The 11455-nt window shown below is 52.1% G+C and overlaps 1 protein-coding gene across 1 annotated transcript in view; it reads right to left on the bottom strand.

Moving 5' to 3' along the window:
• Positions 1-8172, bottom strand: part of LOC107124025 (multidrug and toxin extrusion protein 2-like) — a gene marked incomplete at its 5' end in the record, with an annotated part of 27064 nt that extends 18892 nt beyond the window's left edge. The window contains 6 exons of the mRNA XM_015427410.1: positions 566-663; positions 1837-1881; positions 5330-5372; positions 6519-6667; positions 7051-7119; positions 8071-8172. Coding sequence (XP_015282896.1) covers positions 566-663; positions 1837-1881; positions 5330-5372; positions 6519-6667; positions 7051-7119; positions 8071-8172 — 506 coding nt within the window. The remainder of the gene's footprint in view (positions 1-565; positions 664-1836; positions 1882-5329; positions 5373-6518; positions 6668-7050; positions 7120-8070) is intronic.
• Between the last annotated feature and the right edge of the window lie 3283 nt (positions 8173-11455).

The raw sequence follows: 11455 nt of genomic DNA, 5'->3' as shown, positions 1-11455 counted from the left end.
TGGTAGGATAGTGGCGGCGGCGGCTCCTACTCGTACGCCTGGCGGAAGAGCTCCGTCTTGCAGGCCCTGCGGATATTGTAACGCCCCTGTATAGATCTGTGGTGCGGCCTCATTTGGAACACTGTGTACAGTTCTGTTCCCTGTATCTCTAAAAGGACACTGCAAAGCTGGGAAAAGTCTAGAGCCGGGCAACCGAGATGATTAGGCGGCTGGAGAGCCTTCCCTGTGAGGAGAGGCTGAAGAGCCTTGGACTTTTTAGTATAGAAAAGAGACAACTAAGGAGGGAGGTGTCATTTCACATGCAGTTCTCTCAGCAAGCACGAGAGGCACAAGCAGAACTGTGAAAAAAATGAAGCTAAGCGGGGCACGCAGAGATAAGTCTAGACAGAGCAGAAGAGCTGAACGCTATCGTCCGGGAGAGGCACTGGCGAGGGACGGAATCCACAGTGCCTCCCCGCCTGCATCAAAGAAGCTGTGCAGGTTTGGCCAACGGATTCCGGGAGAACGGCCCCACCCACCCCAAGCTCGGGCAGGAAAAGAAGCTACAGGAAGCCCTTCTACTTACAGTACGCCCAGCTTGAAGGTGTAAAGGAAGATCACGTTCATGATCACGTTCAAGACGTTGGCTGCCACTCCCGTCACCACCTGGGGCAGGAGGATCGCCTGGGGTGCCGAAAGACAAAGGGGAAGCATCCACAAGTGACACAGCCCAGAGGGGAGGCCACGCCACATCTCCCGTGACTCGGGCAGACAGCCAGTTCTGCATGGCCACCCCAACGGGAGGAATAATTTCTGGACTGACCCCTTTGGGGGCATTTGGCGGCATCTGAGAAGCCTCATGTCTGCTTTTCTTCTTCTCCCCCCGACCCGACAGTATCTGGCTGCTGAATATGCTATATGGTGTTAGGCTGCAAGGCCAGAGCCCACTGGAAGCTACAAGGACCCCTCTCTGCCTAGCTGGCTGCCCACAATAAGCCTCTGATCAAGTCACTCTGCCGCTCTTTTATCTACCACTTTGGAAACTCATCTGAATTATTTCAGACTGAAAACCTGACACAGTCCATGGTTATTTTTAGCCACTGTCAGTACAGGACGTGACTTGATACCCCTCCGACACTGCTTTCCAGATCGATCCCTTCATAGGCTTCTTGACTACTAACTATTTTTTAAAAGCTCCAGTGAAATGTATCCAACCTCCAATCAGGACACAGATGTCCGGATGAAAACTCCAGCTTCTCATTGAGCACTGTGCCCAAAAGAGCCAACCCACTGTCTCTCTGAATGAGTTGCTCCCCTAGCCTTGTTTCGTTCTTCTCAGACCTTCTGCCACATCTGTGCACTCAGTATGGTAGAACACCACAGTCACAGTACTCCCCACGCAGCAAAATCTCTTTCCTCTCCGAGGAGGCTGCCCATCATGTCTCTGCATGAGCCACGGCTCAGTAACTCATGCAGAGACACAGAGGTTCGATACTCCAAATACAAACAATGTACACTCCATAAAAAGTTAGTCTTTTCAGTTGGAAGACGGAAGCATGCCTCCAATTTTTCAATGTGAGGGAAGGGGAAAGAAAGGTGTGCCTCATCTATCAGATTCTAGGAAACTCTGTCCTTGTCCCTGGCTGAGGTTTGTCTCTCAGCCAAACTGAACAGCCACTTCTCTTACAGACTCATCAGCACCTGGCATATCCATGAATAATTTAAAGCCCAAGTCTTCCACTGACAGGCCCCTCCCATGTGGCGCCCCCACCCCACCCCGAATGCTGGTTCAGGTATGCTCCCCACCCCCAGACCCCTTCAGCATCATCTCCCCGCACCGGCAGACGGAGACCATACCTGGCTTTGCAAATATCTAGTCTGCAACTGGTAGATGAATGCTGCCTGCCGAAAAGCAAACCAAAATTAGAACATAAAAACATAAGAGAAGCCATGTTGGATCAGGCCAATGGCCCATCCAATCCAATACTGTGTGTCACACAGTGGCCAAAAGTGCCAGGTGCCACCAGGAAGCCCACCAGGGGGGCCAGAACTCCAGAAGCCCTCCCACTGTGCCCCACCCAAGCACCAAGAACACAGAGCATCACTGCCCCAGACAGTGTGTTCCATCCACACGTTGTGGCTAATAGCCACTGATGGACCTCTGCTCCATGTGTTTCTCTAACCCCCTCATGAAGCTGCCTAGGCTTGTGGCCGCCATCACTGTTCCCTCTAAACTGAGTTAGTGTGAGCTAGCTCATGGTTTTTTAGCCTCCAGCTCACACATTTTTGTCTCCTCTCAGGAAGGGTGGCTCCAGAGCAAACTGATTTATGCAGTAGCCAAATCGCTTGGTCACAACTTGAATGCCAGGAGCTCACAAAGCTTAGAGGGAGCAGTGGCCACCATCTCTACCTGCAGCAGTGAATTCCACATGTTAATCACTCTTTGGGTGAAGAAGGACTTCCTTTTATCCGTTCTAAGCCTTCTGCTCATCGATTTCATGGAGCGCCCAGCGTTGTGAGAAAGGGAGAAAAGGACTTCTTTCTCTACCTTCTCTATCTCATGCATAATTTTGCAAATCCCTCTCATGTCACCCCTCAGTCGTTGTTTCTCAAAGCTCAAGAGCCCCAACCTCTTTAACCTTTCTTAGGTTTGACAACGGCCTCAGTGCGCTCCTCCGTAGGGGAGAACGGCACCGTGGAGAGACCCTCGCGCAGCTTCCACTGGGCCCGTACGGCTCAGGTAAGACGGTCAGCCGCCAGGCCCCCCTTCTGAGGAGGCCACGCTGTCTAGGTGGTACCAAAGTGTGGCTGTTTCTCAGCAGATGCCCCGACTGCCCAGTAGGGTTTGGTAGCTTCCCTGTGACAGAGCTCACCTGCTCCCCTCAACCCCTCAGCCAACCAGTCACTTAAACACCAAGCCACACAACTCTGACAAGGAGGCAGTGACACACACACACACATATTAGCATAACAGGCCACACCCAACAGCAGAAACTCATTAGGATTGGCTACATTAGGGGTGTGTGGCCTAATATGCAAAGGAGTTCCTGCTACAAAAAAAGGCTCTGGGTTTTGACCACAAACAAGGTAACCAGAAGAAGCAAAAGGTGGGTGTGGCTGAATGAGCACACTTCTGGTAACGTGGGGGTGTGGCCTTATAAGCTAATGAGCTATGCCATCAGGGGTGTGGCCTAATAGGCTAATGAGTTCCTGCTGTTGGGTGTGGCCTATTATGCTAACGAGTTCCTGCTGGTCTTTTTCTACCAAAAGAGCCCTGCCCACGTCAACCCTGAGATGGCACAAGACTGGAGGCGTGTGCCACGTTGGCTCTGACGCAGGCCCACAGCCAGGACTTCGTGGCTTGTGGAGCAGATTTTTATCTGGTGAGGCTGCCATTATTTGCCATAACGAAGGGGGGTGGCATCATGCAACGTTCCCTCTAAGCTGAGTTAGTGTGAGCTAGCGCGCCGTTTTCTAGCCGCCAGCTCACACATTTTTGCCTCAGCTCAGGAAGGAGGGCTCCAGAGCAAACTGACTTATGCGGCAGCCAAATTGCCTGCTCAAAATTTTAATGCCAGCAGCTCACAAAGTAGAATTTTCTCTCTCACAAGACTCCACAGCTTAGAGGGAACATTGGACTGGCATGCACCCCTCTCCCTCCCCTCCTGCCAAGATTTAAAGCAGGGGTGTCAAACATAAGGTCCGGGGGGCGGAACCAGCCCATCCAGGGCTCTTATGTGGCCCGCGAGCTACTAGTGCAAGGAGGGAACAGGAGACTACTCGGGGGGGGGGCGGGGATTGGGGGATTGTGGCTTCAGCATGGCTGGAAACAACCTTGTCTGCAGCAGTCAAACATTATGGGAGCGTCTGCCCAGTGCTGCGCCGCTGGCTCTCCAGTCCGCCCATCCAGGTTTTTCTTTGCATCCCCAGCCCAGCCCGTGAGGCCTTGCAGTGAGGATACAACAACTCAGGAGCTTACCAGCTGCTGTCCTTTATACAGCTTATGTCTCCGGCAAACGGCATTACATGACCCGGCCCGACAAAGAGACATTCATGTCAGATCCGGCCCTCGTAACAAATGAGTTCGACACCTCTGATTTAAAGAGCTCTTCAGCTGATTGGTGGGGAGCACGTGGCCCACCGATCAGCTGGAGGGCCCTTTCAATCTTGCAGGAGGGAGGGAGAGGGGCCTGTGCTGCCACCCCCACCCCCGCTTCTTCTCAAAACTATTTGAAGGATCACTTTAAATGCTTTTGGGAAGAAGTGTGGGGGGGGATCCCTTTAAGGAAGCGGGCGGAGTCTCCAAGAGCAACAGGCCCGCTCTGACGCCAACAGAACTCCTGAAATGCGACCGGCTCATCTCAACTGATTGTCCCTCACAAAACACACAGCCAGGAGGGAAGGCTCAGGGGGGGGGGGGGCCGTCAACCCACAAGACTGGAGGCGTGCGCACATTGGCTCTGATGCAGGCCCACGGCCAGGACTTCGTGGCTCGTGGGGCAAATTCTTATCTGGTGAGGCTGCCATTATTTGCCATTGAGGCCAGGCAGGCCCAGCCAGTGACCTGCACAAAAGATGTGCGAGAACGTTGCTCCAAATCCTGAGCATGGTGTAGTTGTCAGGGCTCTTTTTGTAGAAAAAGCCCAGCAGGAACTCATTAGCATAATAGGCCACACCCAACCGCAGAAACACATTAGAGTATTAGGCCACACCCCTGACAGCACAGCTCATTAGCATATTAGGCCGCACCCCCATGTTACCAGAAGTGTGGTTATCCAGCCACAACCACCTTTTGCTTGTTATTCTGTTTACCTTGTTTGTCTTCAAAACCCAGGGCTTTTTTTGTAGCAGGAACTCCTTTGCACGTTAGGCCACACACCCCTAATGTAGCCAATCCTAATGAGTTTCTGCTGTTGGGTGTGGCCTATTATGCTAATGAGTTCCTGCTGGGCGTGGCCAACTCGGGAGCCAACCGGAACTCCGTTCCTGTGCGTTCCTGCCCAAAAATAGCCCTGAGAGCAGCAGACTCTAATCTGGAGAACCAGGTCTGATTCCCCACTTCCCACCGCTCTCTCGGGACTGTCTCAGCCCCCCCCCCCGCCTCACAAGGGGCCTGTGGTGGGGAGAGGAAGGGAAGGTGATTCTAAGTGAGACTCCTTAAGGTACTCTTCTTCAGCAAAACACAGGCAATTTAAAACTGCGTACGCTGCAGTTTCTCCCTGACAGGCCCTCTAAGCCATTCAGGAGGCCGCAGAAACACCAGACGCCAGCAAACATCTCTCCCAGGACTTCCCTGGGCAGCCGATTTCAAAACCCCAAAACCGGGGGTCGGTGGGGGGAGAGAACTTACCGGAAGAGCAGGGATAAATACCATGACGTAAACCTGAGTTAGCCTGCAAGACAACAGAACAGAAATGTTACTTGTCGGCTGAGGCAGGGCTGAATCAGACTCATAGCACCCGTCAAGCCCAGCAGACTGTCTAGTCCAGAGACAGCTGGACACCTCTGAAAGGTCACAAGCACAGCAGCGACATGAGGGCCACCCTTCCCACTGTCCACGCCACATAGATGGTACTCAGAGGGAGACTGCTCTTGCATAGGGAGGTTCCATCTCGGCCGCTAAAAGGGTTCTGGCTCGCTCTTCCAACCAAAGACTGTTCTTCATTAAGAAGTTAGGAAATGGCTGATTTTCTCCCTTCCCACTTGAAGGAAGTTGTGGTCCTGAGGAAGGATTTGAGGGGTCTCAACAGGCAGAGGGAGCTGCTACTCCAGGCATGGGGAGCAGACAGGGAGAGAAGGCCCGAAGGTAAGGAACAGGTAAAGGAAAAAAAGGGGGCTGAGGTGGGTAGAATAGCCAGGAGATCCTAAGATTGTCTGGCAGCCACAAGTTCTAGCTCTTTCAGCATTATGCACCACTAGGTGGTTTGCCATTGCCTCCCTCTGCATCATGACCCTGGTATTCCTTGCCCTTCCAAATACTAGCTGTGGCCAGTCTTGCTTAGCTTCCATGATCTGATGGGCTCGGGCTAGACGTACCGACGGGGCTGCGTGAGACGCAATCTCAACATTCATTTGTTGAAAAAAGGACACGTTTCTAGCTGTTCCGGTTATGAGGATAGCTTTGAAAGGGCGAGGGCAGTGCCCGATGAAAACTCCAAAACTGAGGAGGGAGGGGAGACCGGTGGCCTCAAACATGGCCTTCCGTCCTTCTGTCATGAGAATCCAAATTGACTCAACAAAGTTGTTTAATTCACACAAGGCCATAGAACTCTGATTTTACAGTCCCGAATCTGCATGCCTCAGCAGGGAATTTTCACCCTTCCTCACATCTCTGCATTCGGAACGCCTCACAGGGACTAGGAACTTGAAAGCAATTCGGAAAGCAACAGGAAACCAGCACAAAACGCACAGAGAAGGGGAAGAGGGTTCAGTCCTGCTAACTCTGCCGAGGATCAAATCCGCCGCCCCCAGGAGGACCCTGGCACCTCGGGGGGGCCAGAGGGCCGGAGAGAGCGCCCGTCGGCCACAGGAGGCCTGACCTGGAGACTTCGGGGTCTTGCCCGAAGAGCAGCAGGATCCGCTCGGTGTTGATGAAGACAGCCCAGCAAGGGAAGCAGAAGAGGAGCAGGATGAGGATGCCCCGCTGGAGGATGGTCCCCACCCGCTTGACGTTCCGGCTCCCGTAGGTCTGAGCGAGACGGAAAACGGGGGAGTCAGGCCGCGGATTCCACACAAATCAGCCGAACTTGGCTACCAAGGAGGGGGAAATTCAAGGCTGGCCTCAGGGGCAAAATTAATCCCAGCGTCCTGCACACTGCCCTCCCGCAACTGGGATGCCTGGAAGTTACATCAGGCCTCTGTGCATGCACAGAGTGTTGCCCCCCCAACCCCAGTGACCCACGGAGACCTGGGGACTTCCACCCACCTTCAGGCCCTGATAAGTCACCGAGGCCTTTAAATAGTCACAGCGCAGCTGTAACTAAAAGCACCAAGCCCCAGAGCAGCAAAACACCACATCTTGTCTCTCCCCTCCCCCCAACCCCGCAATCAAGGATAAAAGGCCCACAGTACCTGGGACATGAGGGTGTCGCACACCGATGCCAGCCCGGTGCCAATCGAGATCCCAATCACATTAATGACCTAGAAGGACGGGCATCCGGAGAGAGGAAGCCATGGGTTAGGGGGCGGGAAAGGAACACGGCCCGGAAATGACTTTCTGGGACTCTTGGAGACTGCCTCGTGAGAACCTGGGAAGGACTGAGCCAGAGGTGCTGGAGGAGGCAGCCCCCAGAAGGGAGCTCCTTCCCAGCCCCACCCTCCCGCTGGGCAGCTAAAGCTCTAGCTGAAAAAGAAGCCTTTGGAGGGATTCCTGTCCAACTCCAGATTGTCTGCACTGGCAACCTGTTCATTGTGCCAGAAGCAATTAGATAAGGGCCCGTGCCAAGGCATATACTCAGAGGTCTTTCAGTGGGCTCAGAAATGCCATCACCTGGAGGTCCACCAAAGCCCTAGCTTAAGCATCTTCCAGCAGCAACTGAATTTGGCCAAATGCTTGGTGCAACACATTTCTTGGCAGCAGCAGGTTGTTCCAGTCGCATGTTTAATACTAATATTCTGATCACCATCTCTCTGTGGCACATCCCCCTACATCAACAGATAACATGACAACACAGAATGCTCACAAACATTCCAACTGCAAATGGTGGGTCGCAACATGTTTAGGAGCCATCAGCGCAGCCGTTCCTCTCCAGGAAGGTCGATCTGGTCAAGGCTCACACACACGAGATGGCCACAAATTTGAGAGGTGGGCTAACCAATGAGGGCAGGGAACTAAAAATGTGCAAATATCCCATGCAGGGCCAAGAAGGGCTGGGTGGGGGCTTTGGAGGAGGTCAGAAAGCCGTGGCGGCAGACGGAGGAGGCAAGAACTGGATTAGAATGATACACGTCCGTCCAAAACAATCATTCAAATCCTTGGTGTGTTTTATGTTTCTAAAGACCGCCAGCCGCCCTGACTCAACAGGAGTGCGTACAGATGACATTCTCGGGTTCAAATCATAACATTTTTAAAGGCGGTCAGTCTATACATACGGAGACAGCGAGGGTCACGGAGTCCAATTCGGCTTTTCCCAGGTGGCCGCAGAAGATGGAGCTCACCACGCTGATCAGGAAGCCCAAAAGCTGAGCCACGAACTGCGGAGGAGGAGGAGGAGGAGGAGGAGTCCTTTCCCTTCCCCTCCCCACAATAGACACCCTGTGAGGTGGGTGGGGCTGAGAGAACTCTGACACAAACTGCTCTTTTTCAAGGACAGCTCTTATCAGAACTGTGGCTTGCCCAAGGTCATCCAGCCAGGTGCAAGTGGAGGAGCGGAGAATCAAACCCGGTTCTCCCAGATTAGAGTCTGCGCACTTAACCACTACACCAAACTGGCTGGAGAAGTAGGGTGAGTCGTCGCCACCCCAGTCCTAGGCAAAGGCCGTCGTGGATTTTCACAGGACTCGTTTGCCACAAGGAGGGAGCAACCTGGAGCAGGAGAAATGTGGCAGCCCACGAGCCACGGTCCCACACAACGGCCTGAGGAGGGCCACAGGGACGGAGGACTCTCGGCCACTTTTTCACCCGCTCAAAGCTCTTCGGGCTGCCGGGAAGCCACAAGGGCTGCAGAACTTCAGGCTGCAAGGGTGGGCTAAGCGTGGCAGGTTTGAATGCAAAATCGTGGTGGTGTCCCCACCCCGCCCCCCAGTTATCTCCCTGCATACGGAAAGCCAACACTTCAGGGAGATTAAAACTATAACCGGGGCTGTACATACCCAGCGTTTAAGCAATTACAACATTGTATTGAGCTAATCCAGGTTCTGTGCCCTGGGAAAACGAATCCGACCACAAGCATACAATTGCACAGACTTGCCCAGCATCTCTTATCATGCATAATCCTGCCATTTCTTATTACTTTTTGCCTTAATTATTCTGATTTTGCAAATCCTGGGAGAGACGAGTCATCCTGCCTGGAAAACTTTATTCAGCCGCCCCTTTCACATCCTTACTCCCACTTTCAAGCAGATGGCTCACAACCGGGTCTAACAACTTGCTTTTACCAAAGAAGAAGAAGAGAAGAGGAGACTGGATTTATACCCCACCCTTCACTACCCAAAGGTGTCTCAGAGCGGCTTACAAACTCCTTTCCCTTCCCCTCCCCACAACAGACACCCTGTGAGGGAGGTGGGGCTGAGAGAGCTCTTGACAGAAACTGCTCTTTTTCAAGAACAGCTCTTATCAGAACTGCAGCTTGCCCAAGGTCATCCAGCAGCTGCCATGTGGAGGAGTGCGGAATCAAACCCGGTTCTCCCAGATTAGAGTCCACGCACTTAACCACTACACCAAACAAAAACACGTTCTCCAAAAACTGAACTCCACATCCAATCTCACACCAGTGTTTTCTGCTGGACTCCCAACTAGGACAAGGTCATTTTCCTGGTGCAAAAGGTTTTTTACGTAAGGGGACCCATGTAGTTATGGCACCCCCCACCCTACAGTCCAAGGTCCAGCAAGAACTTCTAGAGCATGTTTGTTTGTTTTTTCCCCTGCATGGTTTTATTTGGCCGTCAACTCCTTGGACCAAAAAACTTGCCAATGGGAATCTTCTGCTGCTCCAGGAAGAAATCCAAGATAACTGAACAGGTGCCAACAGGCAGAGAATGTACAAGCCCCGCTCCAAAAGCATATGAATCATCCACCCCAGGGCAAACGACCTTTCACCAAAACAAAGATCCCAGAGGGAGGGGGAAATATATAGAAGCAGCACACCCATCCGCAAACACGCTAGGATTTGCTTCGGGCAGAACTTCCCAAGTGGTGCTTTTTTAAAAAGCTGCTTCCGTGAGCAGCGCCCTGTGAAAACAATTGCCCCATTCTTAACAAACAACCATGTGGGCACATACAAGGAAGCCCACGTAGAGTAACACAGAAACACGTGAAGCTGCCCACCCCCACCCCCCCACCCCCGCTTGGGCCAAAAGGCTGTCTATAGCAGACTGTCATCTGTTTTGAGAGAAAACACTCCCAAGGGTTCCAGCAGGGCTCTAGGGTTTTAATGGGAGATGCTGGGGACCCAAGTGCGAGACATCATGCCTCCAGAACATGTCTGTGCGGGCGCGCATTCAGCCGGTGCTTCGCCAATTGCACTGGCTATGAATCAAGTACCGGATTTGTTTCAAGGTGCTGGTTGTTAAGTCCTGTGCTTAACAAATAGTCGGAGAGTGATTTCAGCAAGAACACAACTTTATTCTTCAACTCGAATACTTCTCCAACACGGTACAACATCTGATAGCCAGAACAGCTTTTCCATTGCAGCTGCTCTGCTTTTAAACAATTCCCGGCTAATATAGCCACGCCTACTGTACATGTATCAACCAATACGATTGAGCGTATAACAACCAATCACCTTTGTTCCCGCTTACAGTTTGTTTGAACGTGATTGGACACATTTGTCTTGGGCTTGAATCCCTGCCCAAGACGAAGCTTAACATAGCTTCCCAATTAGGTGTTTCACAATACAGACATGCATTCAAGGCAGCTTTGAATACATTACACTGATGATACACAAATCCGTGCCTGCGTGGCCCCTTAGCCGGATTGGAATCACCCAGTCGGAGTCCAACGAGTTAGATGAATATCTAATGCATTTAAAACAGGGAGTACAGGGCTGAGTACCGTAGCACTTCAGCCATTCCAAAACTGTATTCTGCCATAACTGTCAGGTTCAACAGCAAGTAAATCTCCACACACGTTTCCAGGGAAGTGTTATGCTTTATTAGACCACAGGTCTGTTACCATGTCCACAGGGCTATTGTTAGGAATGACGATAGGGTGGAAACATCCCTACATATAGCAGGATGAGGCAAATGGCTAAGCAAATGAAATCCGAGCATGCGCGCGGGAATTCTCCCGGCGGTAGGTTACATAATAAGCGGGAGAGTCTCAGTGCCCCATGAGAGCCGAAATATTCACACCAGCGGTGGAACGCAAGAAGGTCAGACAGATAACTCAGTCTGGCAGTCTGGCAGCACTGGTTCTCACGGTCTCCCTATCTCTGTATACGGCAAGTGGGCAGAGCAGCAAGCAAGCTATGAGGCATGCGCTGTAGAGCCAGGGTCAGAGAAGGGAGCAAGCAAAACATGGCAGCTAGCTGACAATAACCAGAAAGGACAGAAGGTCTCATACCCCAAATGACATCACATATAGTTTACACATTAAAGAGTCTCTAACTGGTACCAAGCAGTTAACATCATACAAGCATCATTTGACTCAGCGCATCTCCCAGTGGTGTCAGTAATTACACTTGCTTATCTTGTCTTCAGAACACTGGGAACATTAGAGAGCACTGGGTCCCTTCCTGGGCTCACATGTGGAGAGCTAGCCGATAAGGGCTGTGAATCACATTAAACTTCGCTCTCAGCAGCCTCGCAACTTCTAAAT

This window comes from Gekko japonicus, unplaced genomic scaffold, assembly GCF_001447785.1.
Source record: "Gekko japonicus isolate JY-2015 unplaced genomic scaffold, Gekko_japonicus_V1.1 scaffold2353, whole genome shotgun sequence".
In the NCBI taxonomy this organism is placed as follows: Eukaryota; Metazoa; Chordata; class Lepidosauria; order Squamata; family Gekkonidae; genus Gekko; species Gekko japonicus.
Note: the sequence above shows the minus strand (reverse complement) of the source record. Positions and strands in the feature narration are given on the sequence as shown.